Genomic DNA, 19,984 nt, shown 5'->3' with positions numbered 1-19,984 from the left:
CATCCGTAGCTCCGAATATTGGCACACACCTGTATGGCCTCCAAAAACAGCTTTGCCGTTTTGGTCATTTTGGCACGTGCTTGTACATACATCTGCTTTATATTTAAGCCATATGCCTCAGCATTTAATTCGAAATTCCGAAACCAATGTTTTACCGGAATCGTTTCGCCATCAAACTCAGGGATTATTTTTTCAAAGCTTTCCGCTGCGATTGTACCACTGTTTCTATTCTGCTCGTCTGATCCAACTTTCAAAGCGAGCAACTGCACCAGTTTCTGCAGAATTTTGGTGTTATCAGCTATGGCCTGAAATCCAGTAGCACTAACTTCGCCTGCAGATGCAACTTCATCCAACTTCAACACGCCACCCGCCTCGTCTGCCATTCTCTGAACTGCCTTCTTTGCTTTTGATCTGGTGTAGTATGGTTGTCTCACTCTCACTATCGGTATTCTAGAACGCTTTGCTTGTACTTCCGTCCCTTTCATCAGCGTCACTCGGCAAATTCGCGGCAAAACTCTTGAGACTCCTCTGGCCAATTTTGAGACACCTCCGGACAACTCCAAATAACTTGCACTTTCCAAATTAGGACGAGCCCCCAAATGTGAGTTGAGTAGGCTTACTCAACTAAGTTTATTGATTAATTTAATTTAAAGTAGTTTGGAAAAGTTACAATTGTTTAGGTCTTAATCTGCTGCTTCGGTTCACTTCCTTTTTCTCTCACTGCTGCTTCGTCGACTCTACAACTTCAACTGCCTCTCTCTCGTGCTCTTCACTTCTGCTGTCTGCTGTACTCTCTGTTGTTCTGCTGTTAAACTCTGCTGTTCGTGATCATCTGTCCGCTTGCTGCTGTTAAGCCTCTGTAACTCTTCATCGTACTTTACATAGATTGTGCAGTGAATTTTTTCTACTCTGCTCTTAATTCTCTAATTGATAAATGCGTTCCTTATGTAAATGTTTTTAATTTACTAGCATCCACCTTCAGACTTAATGACCAGAATGCTAATAATGATTCAGATATTGCAGATCTGTTTGCTAAGTTCTTTCAGTCGACTTATTCTACTACTGCTTCGGATCCCACATCCTATCCTTTCTCAATTCCACATTTAAATTGTATGTTTTTCCTAGTATTATTGAAGACAGTATTATCTCTAGCTTATCATCTTTGAAGTCTTCCTTCGTACCTGGCCGTGATAATATACCTAGTTGCATCCTTAAAATGTGTTCGATTTCCCTATCTAAGCCTTTATCTCGGTTATTCTTTATATCGAGTGAGACTTGTAGCTTTCCTGATGTTTGGAAGGAGTCTTTTATTATTCCGATTTTTAAAAAGGGCAACAAATCGGGTATTTCTAACTACCGTGGCATTGCCAAACTTTTAGCAATACCTAAGCTGTATGAAAAAATTATTACGTCTTCCCTTCAACACCTATCCAGATCCACTTTTTCTCCTTGTCAGCATGGCTTTATGAAAGGTCGTTCGTCGCTTACCAACCTTTTAGAATTGACTACCCTTGTACATCACGGCTTTCGGAAAAAGTGTAAAACTGATGTTATTTATACCGACTTTAGTAAGGCTTCGATACCGTTAATCATTCTATGCTTCTTACGAAACTTAACATTATGGGCTTTTCCCCGAAACTGTTGGCTTGATTTAAATCGTATCTTATTGGCAGAACCCAAAAGGTGTGTTTTCGTTCCTCATTTTCTAAAACTGTTCGAGTTACCTCAGGTGTCCCTTAAGGCAGTCATCTGGGCCCACTGTTATTTACCCCGTTCATTAATTATTTGCCCTTGGCCTTGGCTTATTCACGCGTGCTCATGTTTGCGAATGATGTCAAGATTTGTTATTTTTATAATGATCCTTCTTTCCAACAGTACTTGCAATCAGATCTCGATTCGTTCTGTGATTGGTGCCACGTTAATAAATTACAACTTAATGCCTCAAAGTTCTCTTTTATGCCATTCAGTCCTTTATCTTCGTTCCTAGCACATTACTCTATCAAGTCTGTTCTGTTAGATTGTGTACCATCATTCAAAGACTTAGGCGTTATGTTTGACCCAAAACTTTCATTTAATTTTCACATTTCTTCAATTGTCAATAGAGCATGCAGTCTTCTTGGCTTCATTAAACGTTGGGCCAAAGAATTTGATGATCCCTATGTAACAAATGTTTTATACACTTCGTTAGTTCGCCCTACTCTAGAATATTGCTCGCCAGTGTGGAACCCGCAATATGATGTTCACCAGCGTAGTATTGAATCGGTACAGAAGCAATTTCTTAAGTTCGCGTTAGGCGGTCTTAATTGGGACCCGAGTCTTCGCCTACCTTCTTATTCTGACAGACTTCTTCTTATTAATCTTCCTTCACTTTATAACCGTAGGCTCGTTTTTTTCATTCTCTTTCTCCATAAACTAATCAACGGCGAAGTCATTTCTACCAATTTACTAGATACGCTATATTTTTGTGTTCCCTCACGACGTACCAGAAACTTTTTTGCTATTCACTTTGGTAGATGTCTGACTAACTGCTCTCTTTACGAACCTTTTCGTGTTCTCTGCCAATATTTTAACAACCTTTTTCACCTAATTTCTCCTCATCTTTCTGCCACTTCTCTTCGCGCTATACTTTTTAATCATCTACAGCGAAGCCAATGAAAATATTCTGGACTTGGATTGGCTGCAACTCATCCCTGACCACATTGGCTGTGAATCGGGGCAAAGCTGGCACCTTGTGCAAATAAAACACCTCCACCGGGTAGGGGATGTTTAGTTGTGTATAAAGCTAAGCTACCTTCTTCATTTAATTACTGTCTGTCTTTAGCTTAAGCTTTTTCGTCGACTGCTAACAAGTTGACGTAAATAAATAAATAAATAAATAAAATAAATAAAAGTTCCAGTATGGGTGAGAGGGCAAAACTGGTATGACGAGTGGAGAGAAACCATCAAAAGTCAACGGGTGAAGCTGGGCGGAAGGAAGGAAGGAATAGGAAGTCGCCGCAAATGAAAAAGAAAATGACAGATGCCGCATAGCGATAGTGACGCCATGCAGGCAAGGCAGAGGGACAAAGGGAATGCGTGGGTGAAAGCAATGGGCCGATGGAAAAATACCACCTGTATAGCGGTATTCCACCAATCAATTCCTGAGGTCATAGGATCTGCATATATAAAGGCGGCATAATTCAAGGAAAGATCATCAAGTCGTCAAGTCGTGATCAAGCAACAAGTTTATTTTGGCCTTACGAAAAACCTTAAAAACTTATCAAGTGAAAACAAATTCTGAGAAAAGGGTCTAGATAAAAGTCTAAGAACATAGAAGGCCTTACGAGTAACCTTTCAAGTTTGTCAGACAACAATAAGTTCTCAGAACAGGACTAAAACACCGTACCCAAACATTTACACATGGAGAAGGAAGGCAAGAGGATAAATCCTACTGCCAGAATTCCAGGATCTATATATCCTGAAGATTTCAAATTACTGAGGAAAAGCCTGCTGAAAGGTAACGGCCACGGTATTTATCCTGGTGGCAAAAGAGCGCGCAAAGAGAAAAAAGTCACAGGATGCATCCGAGGGCCAATCGACGTTTAAGAGGGTCTTGCGAAGAGGACTACAAGTGGAGCATTAAAATCACGAGCCTGGTGTGGCAAACAGCGGAAGCACACGAAGCAAGGGAGAGACCCGGCGGAAGCAACGAGGGACCAACAATATATGCTCAACGCTGACCAAGATCGAGACTTCTCCAAAGAAACTCTAAATATATATAGAAATATAAACTTCGAAATCAATTCACAACACAAACGAGTTCTAATTTCACCAGGGCACAAAACAAATTTTGTTGTGCCGAACCTAGCCCCAAGAGATATTGATAATATCCCGAAGGACAAGAATTTGTCGTTACACAATGTTTTATTTTGTGTTCAGCTGGTCCGCACTGAAAACAGAACAGCCTTCTTCGAATTCTTTCATTAGACAGCTTTGCAAACTGACATAATTGTTAACACTTACTAATTCCAAAAAAAGCTTGGCAGCACCCTTTATCTTACTTTTCTTCGGTACGTACATTTGCTTTTCGTTAAGCTCAAATGCAGCCACACTGTATTCGAAAACTTCAAACCATTTCCTTGGGACAGTTCCATTGAACTCTCCAACGATTTGCATATCTCGTTGCTCGCCGACTTGTATTTTAAGCGTTAGTAAATGCATCATATGTTGCAATTGACTTTGCATTTTCACGGCGTTAGCCATCCATCCCTTGCTCCATTTCCGCTGTTTCAATTTTGTCTATTAGGTCAAGAGCTGTTTGAGTCACTGTTTCGATATCTGCATCTGTTAATTGTCCGTTCGCTGTTTCGGGCTCTGTTTTTGTCTGCTTCTCTCTATCCTCTTTCGGCTTCTGATGCCAATTTTTTGTCGTCACTGACGGTGCTTTCTCTCACCTTTGATTGTGAGGTGGTGTGCGTTCTGTTACTTTAGATACTTTAGATGTTTGCTGCGGGTGTCACTTTGTCAACTTTTGTTCTTTTTTTTTTTTGCACATATGTACATATACGTATTGTATTATTAGACGTTTTCTAAAATATCGTAGCACATCGATCGTACAAGCCTAACTCAACTCAGAGCCGAACGAGGCCTCAAACGTAAAGTTTGGGGCCTGATTGAGCTTCGCGACGACTTTTAACAGATAACTGACGACTGCGACTGACGACTTTCAACTCTCAACTGCTACTGATGACTGACTATACTTGCTCCATTTCGTTCTCTCTCTGTGTTCTCGTTCTCTTCATTGACAGAGATTCATTCAGGTTCTGATCTGGACAACGACATACAATAACCAACAAATTACAGAAAAAATGATTCCATTTAGTTACTTAGGCGCCGAGAAAATCAGAACTTAAGTCAAAGATAAAAAAAAAACGTCATAAATTCTTCTCTGCACTTTACTCCGTCAATTTGATTGAGATAAAATTTGGTATTTAAGCTATATATACCTGGGTGAGATGCAGTATGCAAATCCGGTTTATGTTAATCAAGAATATATTTCTGCGAACTTAAAAATAGCACCACTTGCTAAGGTAATGAGTTTAAAGGATTATTAGATATGATTTATGGTTTAAGGAACATGTACAAAAAATTATATTAATTTCCAAAAATTTTTTATAAAAGTTCTTAAAATACTCAAAAAACCAGAGGGCCGGGGCTAACTTCGACCGCGTCAAAGTTTGTATACCCTTGCAACTTTTTTGGTAACTCTTTCCTTACCTATTAGCCATCAATGTGGAAGAACGTTATATCTAAAAAGGCTTATGTTTGCGAAAGAATGGCCTACAGTCATAGGAAATAACGAAGATATTGATCATAGTCACTGTTTTCCACCGATCGTTCCTATGGGAGCTATATGATATAGTCACCCTATCTATCTGATAAATTAAATTCGGCACAGTCATTAACAGATATATTAAATTAAGAAATGTTTAATTTGAAAACAATCACGTTAAAAGTAACAAAGTTATTTACAAAAGTCACTGTTTTCGCCCGTTCGTTCCTATGGGAGCTGTATGATATAGTCACCCGATGATCAAATTTGGAACAGTAGTTTATAGGCGTAATAAACTCTCTAATATTAAGTTTCACTATAATAGCGCAGAAAATAGCGAAGTTATTGAGAAAAGTCACAGTTCGTGACTTTGGGGTTTGTATGGGAGCTATATGATATAGTGGTCCGATCCGGCTGAATCCGAGATATACAACGCCTGCAGTATATACAAGCCTACATGCAATTTCAGCTCTGTAGCTCTTACGGTCTAGGAGGAGTTTGCGTTGATCCAGACGGACGGACAGACGGACGGACATGGCTATTTGAACTCGTCTCGTCGTGCTGATCAAGACTATATATACTTTGTATGGTCGGAGATGCTTCGTTCTATGCGTTGCATACTTCTGAAAACCAGAGGGCCGGGGCTAACTTCGACCGCGTCAAAGTTTGTATACCCTTGCAACTTTTTTGGTAACTCTTTCCTTACCTATTAGCCATCAATGTGGAAGAACGTTTTATCTAAAAAGGCTTATGTTTGCGAAAGAATGGCCTACAATCATAGGAAATAACGAAGATATTGATCAAAGTCACTGTTTTCCACCGATCGTTCCTATGGGAGCTATATGATATCGTCACCCGATCTTTATCAAATTCGACACAGTCATTAACAGATATATTAAATTAAGAAATGTTTAATTTGAAAGCAATCACGTTAAAAGTAACGAAGCTATTTACAAAAGTCACTGTTTTCGACCGATCATTCCTATGGGAGCTATATGATATAGTCATCCTATCTTGATAAAATTTGGCACAGTCATTAACAGATATTTTAAACTAACAAATGTTTAATTTGAAAACAATCACGTTAAAAGTAACGAAGTTATTCATAAAAGTCACTGTTTTCGACCGATCGTTCCTATGGGAGCTATATGATATAGTCACCCGATCTTGATGAAACTTGGCACAGTCGTTTATAGGCGTAATACAAACTCTCTAAGATTAAGTTTCACGATAATAGCATAGAAAATAACGAAGTTATTGAGAAAAGTCACTGTTCGTGACTTTGGGGTTTGTATGGGAGCTATATGATATAGTGGTCCGATCCGGCTGAATCCGAGATATACAACGCCTGCAGTATGTACAAGCCTACGTGCAAAATTTCAGCTCTGTAGCTCTTATGGTCTAGGAGGAGTTTGCGTTGATCCAGACGGACGGACGGACGGACGGACATGGCTAGTTGAACTCGTCTCGTCGTGCTGATCAAGAATATATATACTTTGTATGGTCGGGGATGCTTCGTTCTATGCGTTGCACACTTCTGACCAAAATTAATATACCCTTTTTGCAAGGGTATAATAAAAGACAAATTTTTAAGTAATTTTCTATATGGGCATTTCCGGAAAAAGGTTAACCACAAGATTCAAACATAAAGTACCAAAGATCTGTCCTTTTTCCATTATATTTTCTTAAGAAATGTTCCAATTTTATATTTTTGGATAGATATAGTGACAAAAATTTCAAATGTACAAAATATTTGTAATAAAAGTTGAGTTTGTGTTTTTTGTAAATTTGCTACACAAAAAAAAAAAAAAAAAGAATAGATGAAAATATTTCTTTTGCGTCAAATTCGTCAAACAATCATAAAAAAAAAAAAAAAAAAAAAAATTCTTTGGCCAAATCATTTTTTGTTTTATTAACTACGAAAGTTTGTCATGTGAGTGACCATAAGTGGAAACCCTTATATATATATTTGTTTGTAAAGTTATTGTTATCTTTTTTTTAATTGAAATTTAGATGGAGAAAGAAAATATAAATAAAAAAAAGTGAAAATCAAAGGCAGAGAATCCAATTGACGTCGAAAGTAGGTTTTTTTTAACCTAAGGGAATATGACACCGAAAAGAAAATAAATGTGGGCCGAACTTTATATTCCCAAAAGTCCTACATAAATTAATATATATTTCTTGGGCACAATTTGAAAATAAATTTTTCTTTCTCTAACATTAAATAAATAGAGTATTTATTAGTCGGTATCAACTCATAAATAATCTCTTTCTTATTTTGGTTTATATTAATAGCTGAAATACTAATAAATTAACAAAAACTTTCTATGAAAATGCATTGAAAACTGTACTGGAGAAAATGTCGTGTGAGTTATGTCGTGTGAGTGACTCAGAAAAATAATTTTTAAAAAAAGGTCGAGGCCAATATGGAAAAATCTTAAGTCTACAAATAAAGCTTAACATTTCTAATACTCTTTCCTTACCTATTAGCCATCAATGTGGACGAACGTTTTATCTAAAAAGGCTTATGTTTGCGAAAGAATGGCCTACAATCATAGGAAATAACGAAGATATTGATCAAAGTCACTGTTTTCCACCGATCGTTCCTATAGGAGCTATATGATGTAGTCGTCCGATCTTGATCAAATTTGGCACAGTCATTAACAGATATATTAAACTAACAAATGTTTAATTTGATCGCAATCGCGTTAAAAGTAACGAAGTTATTTACAAAAGTCACTGTTTTCGTCCTATCGTTCCTATGGGAGCTATATGATATAGTCATTCGATCTTGATCAAATTTGGCACAGTAGTTTTAAACTCTCTAATATTTCACGATAATATCACAGAAAATAACGAAGTTATTGAGAAAAGTCACTGTTCGTGACTTTGGGGTTTGTATGGGAGCTATCTGATATAGTGGTCCGATCCGGCTGAATCCCCTGCAGTATATACAAGCCTACATGCAAAATTTCAGTTTTGTAGCTCTTACGGTCTCGGAGTAGTTTGCGTTGATCCAGACGGACGGACGGACATGGCTATTTGAACTCGTCTCGTCGTGCTGATTAAGAATATATATACCTACTTTGTATGGCCAGAGATGCTTCGTTCTATGCGTTGCACACTTCTGACCAAAATTAATATTCCCTTTTTGCAAGGGTATAAAAATAAATTGATGCACAACATCAAAACCAATCAATTCTGTTCAAAAAAAACTAAATCACTCGAAGTTCTATGGCACATAATTTTTTTTTTTTTTTTTTTTAAAAAGACTACCGTATCATATAGTTATAAAAGAACAATAGTTGAAGAAATTAGAATATCTTATGAAATTAACTAGTATGATAGTTTTCAATATAAAACACCAGACCCCGAAATTTTAATCAGACCGGATAAGTAAAACACAAGTTACAGTCAATATAAATCAACTCTGCTCAATTGCGGCCGGTAGCCTACTACGTCAACACGCATGCACACACAGAGGCAGCTTTACATAAACTGTATGTGAATGCGTTTTAATCGCTGTAAGCATGTAAAATGTAATGGGAAAAAAGGAGATCAAGAAATGGAAATGATATTTGGAAGGTTTTGTCTGTGCATTGATGAATTGAGTTACAGAAAAAGAGTTTGAAACTTGTAAAAATATTATGGCCAAGGACTGCAAGGGTATATAAACTTCGGCATAGCGGAATTTAGCTTCTTTGATATTTTTAAAAAATAAGTTTATACAACTAATGATTCAAATTGTGTGTTATTACAGAAACTGATTGACATTACGGATGAAATTAATAAGTCCTGTTCGGTAGGCGAGCATGAAGATAATATTGCAAAAAATCGAAACCCAGATGTTTTACCATACGACCGCAACAGAGTGAGTATTAAAACTTAACCCCCTAGCACCTAAGAGCAGATCAAGTATGAAGTCTTGAGGATCGGACCACTATATCATACAGTTCTATACGAAAAGTAGGTGAAGGAGTTGGGGTATCGCTATGAAATTTTCATATGTGATAATATTGGACTTAAACCTCAGATCCCAAATTGAATCTGATCGGATAAATAGAACATAAGTTACAGTCAATATAGATCGGCTCTGCTCCCCGCTCTGCCGGCAGCACTGCTTGCTGTCTACTACGCCATTCGTCATCAACAGAGTACATGCATACACACATACACACACACACACAAAGCAAAGAGGAGCAGGAACAGGAATCACACACAAGGAAAAATAAAACTAAAAGTGGTGTGGTTACCAGCTGACTGCCGGCCCTGCCAAGCCGCTCTTGGAGACCCATCATCAGCGAGCAGAGCTTTTGCACCGCAACAACCCGAGCTTTTAAGCTCCCCTCTTCCCCTAAGCCAAGCTCCAGCAGTATATAGCAGACTTTTCAGCCTCGCGGCGAACAACTGATCGCTAGCGGTGCCGGTAAGCAAGCGGCCACCTGGCCGTGGGTCCAGGTTCGAACCCCCGCTGTGCCGTCAGCCACTTGGAATAATTTAAATATATTTATATTTATATTTTATATATATATATATTTATATTCATCTGTTTATATAAATATATATTGTATCTGTTTATAACTATTATTCTATACTTGCCACACCCCCCTGCCAATCTTTTCGACCTTGAAGACAATACAGACGAGGTTGCTCAGCCACAGTGTGGTGCGATGTTACGCTCCCCGCCGCCACAGAGCAGAGCAGCTGTTGCCCCAAAGAGCAACTCTCCCATGGTGCGACCTGTCATAGCAGAAGCTGATGTCGCCAATAGCAGCGCAAGAGCAAATGGATCGATTGTGGCACTGCAAAGCGGCTTAATAGCAGCGTCACCGGCGGCTACGACAATTCTGTCGGCAGGCGCCCATACGAGTATTTTGCATGCACCAGCAAAGCGAGTCAGAAAGGAGGCAGGTTCTCCAGGCGGAAATTTTCCGAAAAGAGCCAAGTCAATGCAACAGCGTGGCGCCACGATTGATGATGAAATCGAGGAAAAGGGATCCCTGTTGCAGCATATAATCGAAGCCACCAGCCCATTGAGCGAGGCAAAGAAAAACTCCGATGAGGAGAAACAAGTTGAAGATGCCTCTAAGGGCGAGGTAAAGCGGCAACGTCATATAAATGACAAACTAAGGCCGCTATTCCGGTACAAAGCAAGGGCGGCATGTCATACAGCGATATGTTGAAGCTGGTGACCAGAAGCCAGGATGCAAAGTTGCAGGCTGTTGGCGATAGCGTTCAAAAGGTGAGGCGTACCGCAAAAGGTAATCTCTTGCTAGAGTTAAACCAAGTCGGCGCTGAAAATGTCAGCAAGAGACAGCAGGACATCGACACAGCACTTGAAGGCCAAGTCGAGGCTAAATCGTTGGCAAATCTTGTCAGATTGGACGTGTTGGAAATGGATGAAGAGGCCACCAAAGCAGAAATATATTTTATCCAATTAAACTTGAATCACTGCGAAGCGGCTCACGAGCTGCTGAAGCAGCGGGTGCGCGAAACGAGGTCTGACGTGGCAATCATAAGTGAGCCTTTTCGTAGGATGTCTGCTGAGAATTGGATATGCAGTAATTCCGGCAAGGCAGTGCTTTGGGCATGTGGCAATCCCAATGTACAACTGCGTTCGAGGCTAGCAGGCGGGCATTTTGTCAGAGCCTTAATAAACGGCAAGTGGATCTACAGCTGCTATTTCCCGCCTAGTCTAGACTATCTGGACTTCTGCGAATCGCTGGACGAACTAGCGGCGGACGCGAGAGCGCACATCCCGTTCGTAATAGCTGGAGACTTCAATGCGTGGGCCCAAGAATGGGGCAGCAGCATAACAAATGCTCGCGGGCGCGCCGTTCTAGAGTCGCTAGCCGCATTAGACGTCGCACTTCTAAACTGCGGCTCTCGCAACACGTTCAACAGCGCAGGCAGAGGATCAATAATCGACCTTACCTTCGTCAGCAACAGCTTGGCGAGATTTGCTGCATGGCGGCTGGATGACAACTACACAGCCAGCGACCATGAGGCCATCATTTTTTCCCTTGGACAGGCAGCTCGACCACAAGAGACGCGTACCCAGGCAGTGGAATTACCATATAAGGCTGACACGCTTAACACCCAGGCATTTACAACTGCAATTTACGATGCGACGCTGGCTGCGGGATCTGCTCAAGGCATGGCAGACCAGCTATGTGGCATGCTGGCATCAGCCTGCGATGCGAGTATGGCCCGCTCCAGACCTTTCAACAAACATCACCAACCAGTCTTCTGGTGGAATGATGAAATTGGAAATCTGCGAAGGGCTTGCCTAACCGCAAGAAGGCGTTACCAAAGGGCAAGGAAGCGGCTGGAAAACTGGCCACAGATGCACTCCACTTTTAGCCAATCGAGAAAATCCCTGAAGAAGGCCATCCTAGCAGCCAAAAAAGAGGTTTTCCTCAATCTGTGTGACTCAGCTGAGCACGACCCCTGGGGTAAGGCCTATAAACTAGTAGTAAAACGTATCCATGCAAACCGGCAATCCGCGCCAACAGGTGCCGCAGACCTCAAAAAAATAGTCGACGCTCTCTTTCCAAGCCGATCGAACCTTTTTAGCGCATCGCCCATCGCACCTGTAAGGCTTTCTAGCATCAATGCAGTCTCCACAGAAGAAATTTTAGTCGCAGCCAAATCGCTTAAGCCCGGTAAGGCCCCAGGCCCGGATTTATTCCCGAATCGTGCAGTCAAACTGGCTATGACGCTACGCCCAGAAGCATTTGTTGAAACCTTTAATAAATGCTTACTGGGAGTTTTTCCATCGCAGTGGAAAGTTCAAAAACTGGTATTGCTGCCAAAGCCGGGGCAGCCACCTGACGTAGCATCCTCCTACAGGCCGATTTGTCTAATAGACACAGTCGGCAAAGTCCTGGAAGGACTAATCAACACTAGGTTAAACGAGCTAATCAGCAGGAGCAATGGCCTCTCGGAAAACCAATTCGGCTTTCGGAAGGCAAGGTCGACGATAGATGCAATCAGCAAAGTAGTCAATATTGCTGCAAATGCAATCGAGGGCTCCCGGTGGAAGGGCGGCTCTAAAAAATACTGCCTGGTCGTCACAATAGACTTTAAGAACGCCTTCAACACAGCGGACTGGGGCTGCATCCTGAGCTCGGTGTGTAGGCTGGAAGCGCCGGTATACCTGCAAGCCATCATACGGAGTTATTTTGAAGGGAGAGTGCTGCGATTCAACACAGATGAGGGCTGCGACAGTCGCCACATTTCCGCCGGGGTTCCACAAGGGTCCGTATTGGGCCCGCTACTGTGGAACATAATGTACGACGGCATTCTGAGGATCCCTCTACCACCAGGATGCGAAACAATCGGATACGCAGATGACGTGGCGTTAGTGATCGTAGCCAAGGATCTTGCGACGACTGAAGCGTTTGCATCCTGCGCGATTGAAAAAATTACGAACTGGCTTCACTCAGTCGGTCTCTCACTGGCAGTGCACAAAACGGAGGCGGTGCTTATTAGTAGTAGGAAGACAGTGGAAGTGGCGAGGATACTAGTAGAGGGATCTGCGATTGTCTCAAAGCTGGCCATACGTTACCTGGGCGTATGGATAGACACTCGTCTTTGCTTTCGGGAACATCTGAATCACGTACATACCAAGGCGGCGAGTACTGGGCAGGCCTTGTCCCGAATCATGTTAAATACCAGAGGCCCGAAACAGGAGCGCAGGCTGCTGCTAGCGAGTGTGCTAAAGTCAGTGATATTGTACTCAGCGCAAGTATGGTCGCAAGCTATGCACGTCATACAGCAGAGGCATTAAAGCCACATATCGTCTATGCGCACTTCGAGTGTGCAGCGCTTACAGGACCGTTTCGGAGGACGCTGCGTTGGTAATTGCGGGTATGATCCCAATCGACCTACTTGCCGATGAAGCCAAGGTGATCGCCGTAGCTGTCAGCCGCGGCACACCCAAAAAAGAGGCCAGCTCTGAGGCGAGAATTCGGAGTCTTGTGAACTGGCAAAGACGCTGGGATGCCTCTAGCAAGGGAAGGTGGACGCATCTCCTGATCCCCAACGTAACGGAGTGGACGGAGAGAAAACATGGGCAAGTTTCCTTCCAACTCACACAACTGCTTTCAGGTCACGGATGCTGCAGATCATATCTGCACCGGTTTGGGCATGAGCATGTACCCTTCTGCTCGGTCTGCGGCAGCAGCACAGTCGAAGACGCAAGACATATCCTGTTTGAATGCGTCAGGTTCAACAACGAGCGACAAAGGGTGGCAGACCTGATCAACACTGCCCTTACACCTGACAACTTGGTCACAGCTATGCTGGCCAAATCGGCGAACTGGGACGCAGTATGCGGCTTTGCGGGTGTGGTCTGTCAAGTCCTTAGACAAGAGGAACGCGCAAGAAACGGATAAGTATGCTAGCAACACGTTTTTGCGAAGCAATTCCCCCTGGGACGTCCCGCAAAAATTTGTTTCGTATTATGCCTGCAGTCCGATAGGAAACATTGTATATTCTTATGTTATTGTTTTTATACCCTTGCAGAGGGTATTATAAAATTGGTCAGATGTTTGTAACGCACAGAAGGAGACGTTTCCGACCCCATAAAGTATATATATTCTTGATCAGCATGAGAAGCTAAGTCGATATAGCCATGTCCGTCTGTCCGTCTGTCCGTCGGTGCGTACGCGTTTTACTCAGCCATCTTAAGAGCTATCGGGATGAAATTTTTTTTGGGAGCTTTTTTTTACCCGGGTGAGATAAAGTATGAAAATCTTTGGGATCGGACTACTATATCATATAGCTCTGGAACAAAAATTTTTGCAAAAATTGGAGTATCCCCATGAAATTCACCAATATAATAGAATTTGATATAAAATCTCAGATCCCAAAATTTGACCCTGATCGGATAAATAGAACACAAGTTACAGTCTATATAAATCGGTTCAATCGCTGCCGGCAGCTCTGCTTGCTGCCTACTACGTCATCATCAAATCAACAGAGCACATGCATACACACACAGACGCAACGCTACATAAACTGTATGTGTATGCGTGCGTTGCTTTGCTTAGGGAATGAGGGAAGAAGAAGAACAAATTGTACATAGTATGAAGAGTAAAATTGTTTTGTTTGTATATTAATGAATTGAGTTGCAGAAAACAAATTTTGAACATGTGAAATTATTATTGTCAAGGACTGCAAGGGTATATAAACTTCGGCATAGCCGAATTTAACTTCTTTGATATTTTTATGTTATAAATAAAGGAATTAAAAAAAAAAAAAAAAAAAACACACACACACACACACATGCAACTCTACATAAACTGTATGTAAATTGTCATCTGTTACAAAGTACTCGGTGACAAAAGCCAAGCAGTATGTAAAGTTGAGGTGGCCACGCAAACTTTGCCGGTCACCGTCAAAGCTCAGTACATTGGAGCCACAGTTTGCCATGCTGACAGCCGAAAGCGGCAAAGAGAAGATGCAGTGGCGCAAAGAAATACTCCGCCAAAAAAGCAACGTAGCAGCGGGCAGACGTATGCATCCAAATTAAGAGGCGGCGCATCTCGGCGAAACACAGCGAGAAATCATATCGCAGAGATTGCGATAGCACCAGTGCAAAATCTGCAGGAAAAGATGACTCTGGCCCAGAGTGACAAATGGTAGGCGCAAAGCGCAAGCCAACTATGCGCAGAGGCAAGCCTGATGCCATAATAATTAAGGCGGACGAGGGGACTTCTTACGCGGATATGCTCAGGATGGTCACCAGGCGCGAAGATGGGCGGCTAAGCTGCGTAAAAGATAGCGTTACAAGGGCCAAAAAGACTCAGAATGGCGACCTGTTGTTGGAGCTAAAAACTAAGGATGGAGGCAACAAGCTACAAGAAGAACTGAGCAGTGTACTGGGAACAGGCGTCAAAATTCGCACATTCACTGATGTGACGCATCTCGAGCTTCGCAAACTGGACTGCCTGGTAACAAAAGTAGATATTATTGCTGCTATAACCAGGGCACCTGGCACCCCGGCTCAAGCCAAATAATGGTGAGACCCACATACAACGAAACCCAGATGGCCATTGTTTGCTTAACACAGAATAGTGCGGCAATTCTTCTGAGGAAAAAGGACTTCGTCGTTGGCCTGTGCCAAGTTAAACAGAGAGCAGCCACACAAAGGTGCTATAAGTGCCTAAACTTTGGACACGTTGCCGCTAAATGCAACAGCAGACAGACAGGCCACAAGTCTGTGGCATGCAACGAAGCCCAAAATTGTTTTAACTGCGCAGCGACAGATCGCGACCCCAGCAAAGAGTGCCCTCAGGGCAAAACAGTAGAGCAACCAACCTGTCTATAATGGTTAGGTTCATGCAGTTGGATTTTAATCATTGTGCAGCTGCGCAAAACTTGCTCGCACAAGCGGCTATTTAGACCTGTGGCAAAAACTCACTGCTCATCCAGTCCAGTCTGTGCAACGAAACAACTGTTTTGTGCGATCAAAAATAGATTAAGTATGGCTCTACAGTTGTTTTTTGGCAATAAGCCTAAACATACGTGAAGCATACTCGAAGCATTCGCCACCTCAGATCTGGTAGTGTTGAGCACAGGCAGCGAGTTCACATTTAACAGAGCGGGCTACGGCTCTGTCATCGACGTGACCTTCACCAGCAGGCAAATTTTTAACACAGCTAAGTGGGAGCTTTGCAGCCATTATACAGCCAGCGACCATACAGAAATCATCTGCACTATTGGCGAAAGTCCAGCAGCAGCTGCAGTTACATCGGACAAACCAAAAATGTACAGGGTGGACACACTTAATCCGGAAACATTTGCATCGACATTATTACGACACAAGCTAGCAATGAAGAAGCTTAAGGCGATAAAGCCAGCAGCGCCGTTAGAACCGTTAGAACAACATATGGAGCGTATCGTTAAAACGCTGTTCCCAAGTACGTCAACGGTATTGCCAAGGAACGCGAGTCCCATATTAAGCCAATACAGCCCGGTAACCAGAGAGGAGGTGCTATTAGCAGCAGGACACCTGCAAGACAACAAAGCCCCAGGCCCCGATGCAATTCCTAACAAAGCCATTAAGCTAGCTGCCCGCTTGCAGACGGAAAAATTTGCGGATGTATTTTCCAAATGTCTTAAAGAGTGCACGTTTCTTGAAATTTGGAAAAAGCAGAACCTGGTGCTTATTCTGAAGCCGAACAAGCCGCTTGAAGATCCTTCTGGATACAGACCGCTTTGCATGCTTGACACTGCGGCGAAAATGCTAGCGAAAATCATCAGCACAAGGCTGGAAACCGCCATCTCACAGGCTGGAGAACTTTCGCCCATGCAATTTGGGTTCAGAAAGGCCAAAACCACGTTGGATGCACTATCGACAGTAGTCGACATAGCGGAGAAGGCGATTGAAGGGCAACGGTGGAAAGGTGGCGGGAAAAAGTACTGCCTTATAACCACACTCGACTTTAAAAACGCTTTTAATACGGCCAACTGGACAAATATCATTGATGCAATCGGCAGATTCCAAGTACCGGAAAATCTCATATTCACCGTAAATGATTCCTTGCGGAACCGCATATTAAATTTCGATACACGAAATGGCGTACGCTCTCTTGAAATCAGGGGAGGCGTACCGCAGGGCTCAGTACTTGGCCCGCTTCTGTGGAACGCCATGTATGATGGCATACTGCGCATAAATCTGCCACCAGAATGCCACATCGTAGGATTTGCTGACGATGTAGCGCTAGTTGTCGTTGCAAAACATCTTAGTGAGGCTGAGGTGAAAACGGTGGTGTCCATGGGCGCAGCAAAACAGTGGCTTTTTGATGCAGGACTGACCCTAGCGGACCATAAAACAGAGGCTGTCCTTGTAAGCAGCCGCAAGATGGTAGAAGTTGCCAAAACCGAACTGGAAACGTGTACCATAGAATCTACTAGATCGATAAGATACCTATGTGTCTTACATGACACAAGACTCTCATTTAAGGAGCACCTGCGACATGTCAGCAAAAAGGCAGCAGAAACATGTAGCGCATTGAACCGCATAATGATGAATGCAAAGGGCCCACGGCAAGCACAAAAAATGTTGCTTATGAATGTCGTCAAATCGACCATACTTTATGGTGCACCGGTATGGGCAGAAGCGATGCAGCGAAAAACATACAGAAGAGGACTTGACTCTACATACCGTCTTGGCGCTCTGCGTGTTTGTCGTGGTTTCCGGATTATTTCCGATGACGCTGCAGTAGCCATTGCAGTGATGACACCGCTGGACATATTGGCAAAACAGGCGCAAACGATCTTCCAGCAACGGCAGGGACAATATGGACCCCCTCGACCAGGGGAACAATTACCAAAATGGCGAAAGAAGCCAGCCTGGCAGAATGGCAGCATCGATGGGCAGTCTCAACAAAAGTTCAATGGCCCCACAAGCTGATATCAATGATTGGATAAATAGGCGTCATGGCGAAGTCACCTATGAGGTTTCGCAGTTCCTTGGTGTTCATGGTTGTTATAGGACATACCTGCACCGGTTTGGACATGAAACCAGTGATGAATGCACATGATGCCAAGATGTGGCGGAATCACCGGAACACATCATATTCGAGTGCCCGAGGTTCCAAAAAGAGCGACGGAATCTGGCGGTGGAAATGCAAGACACCCACAGTCGCCAATTTGACGAAATGCATGATGACAACAAAACGGTCATGGTCAGCAGTGTGCAACTACGCATTCGAGACTATGAGCAAGCTAAGGCTCCTTGAGCGAGAACGTCACGCTGGAGGGGCATAACTGATGCCCGCCATGATCCCTGCAACGCAATACCGCAAGGCAGTTCCGCAAGATTCGCATGGCAGCAAAAAAACTTTCTCTACTTATTTCTGTTTTTTTTTTCTACTTATTTAACCTATGTCAACACCTGTCCTAAATATTGTTAGAAGTAAATCGCCATACATTATAGTTATTGCAGTTGTGTTTTCTACAGATATGCATGTGTTTACATTTTGGTTTTAAAAGCTTAGCCCCTGAATAGTTGCATCAGTTTAAATCTGTGTTTAAGATGGGCAGTAGGTCGATAGTAGTATTTTTTATGTTCTTCATTTGGCTTTGTTTTGTTAAAATCATTCGCGTAGGCGCTTAATCTGATGTTAGGGTGCTGAACTATTATTGTGGTTAATTTGTATTATATTATTATGAAGAGTATCACACAGGGTGGGGACCCCTGGACTTAAGAGAATGTTAAAGAAGTTTTTAACATAGTGTAAAATTCAGGGGCCGGTTTTCCATTCTAAAAGTTGGTTGAGTACTGAGTGGACTACGACTCTGTCGAAAGCTATATTAAAATCTAGTGAGACAAGTGATTGAATGTCTTTAAAAATAGACTTCAAGTGAATAATAATAATAATAATTAATAATTTAACTGCCGCCGTGTACAGACGTGTTTTTTAATGCACTCCGCAAAAATTGAGTGTAAAACAGAAAAAAAAAAAAAAAAAGACCGCGTTTGCAAAAATTTGTGTAGGGCTCTCAGTCGCCTCAGAGACGCCTATTTACAATCATATTGCTATTAGATTGCTCTAATAGCAATAAATACTAAGTTGGAACAACAAAGTGCGTAATTTTTACAAAAGCCATGTCCACCAATTCGGGCCCAAGCTCTCTCGATCCCCAACAGCAACAGGTACAAGAACTAATTGTACAACATCAACGTGAGCGTCGACTCTCGTTCCAACGCAACAACGCGTACTTTTCGGTGGTGTCGCCGACCCCACTGCAAGCTAAGCCCGCAAAAGAAAAAAAGTGGCAATACGCCGAAAATAACCAAACCAAATGAACAAGTAGCACCCCTTAGCGGGAATCGTTTTAAAATTCTTGCCGATCAGCAAGATGATCAAGCCGGCGCTGTAGATAAAGCTAAATCGGCTACAACACCCCCTTTATACATCCGTGGAGCCAACTGCAGCGCCCTGATTTCGAAGCTAGTAGAAACAGTAGGGGCAAATAACTTTATTGTAACCCCTCTTAATAGGGGGTAACATTAAAGAAATTAAATGTCAAACCCAAACTGAGGACAATTTCCGCATTATCGAAAAGTACCTCCGTAATGCTAACATCAACTTCTATACCTACCAACTAAAAAGCAGTAAAGGGCTCCAGGTTGTGTTGAAGGGGATTGAGCCATCGGTCCCTACTCAAGAAATAGCAGACGCGTTGGTCGAAAAAGGGTTTGCGGTCAAATCCGTTGTCAACATCATCAACAGGAACAAAGTTGCACAGCCGCTCTTTAAAATCGAGCTCCAACCAGATGCAAAGCTGTCGAAGCCAAATGTAGTGCACCCAATCTACAACCTACAGCTCCTATTGCACGGAAGAATCACCATAGAGGAGCCCCATAAGTGACACCAATTACCGCAGTGTAAAAACTGCCAGGAATACAACCACACCTCTAACAACTGCAATCTCAGGTCAGTGTGTGTTGGCTGTGGCGAACATCATAAAGATGGCATTTGCACCAAGGACAGAAACAATGTCGCACTAAGATTATGCAGTAACTGTGGAGGGAACCACACGGCCAACTACAGAGGATGTCCTGTCTTCAAGGATCTTAAATCTCACCTAAACGGGCGCAAACCCCCAGCTGGACCAAAAATCACCGTCAACGCCTCTAAAACTACACCCGAGGTA

General features: G+C 42.6%; 1 protein-coding gene across 1 annotated transcript in view; it reads left to right on the top strand.

The window, feature by feature from the left end:
* Ptp69D (Protein tyrosine phosphatase 69D) overlaps window positions 1–19,984 on the top strand; it is a 187,852-nt gene that overhangs the window by 82,058 nt on the left and 85,810 nt on the right. Inside the window, 1 exon segment of the mRNA XM_068283924.1 lies at window positions 9,072–9,182. Coding sequence (XP_068140025.1) covers window positions 9,072–9,182 — 111 coding nt within the window.

The sequence above is a fragment of the Drosophila tropicalis genome, unplaced genomic scaffold, assembly GCF_018151085.1.
Source record: "Drosophila tropicalis isolate 14030-0801.00 unplaced genomic scaffold, ASM1815108v1 contig_23, whole genome shotgun sequence".
Classification (NCBI taxonomy): domain Eukaryota; kingdom Metazoa; phylum Arthropoda; class Insecta; order Diptera; family Drosophilidae; genus Drosophila; species Drosophila tropicalis.
The sequence above is the reverse complement of the archived record's forward strand: the minus strand, read 5'-3'. Positions and strand labels throughout refer to the sequence as shown.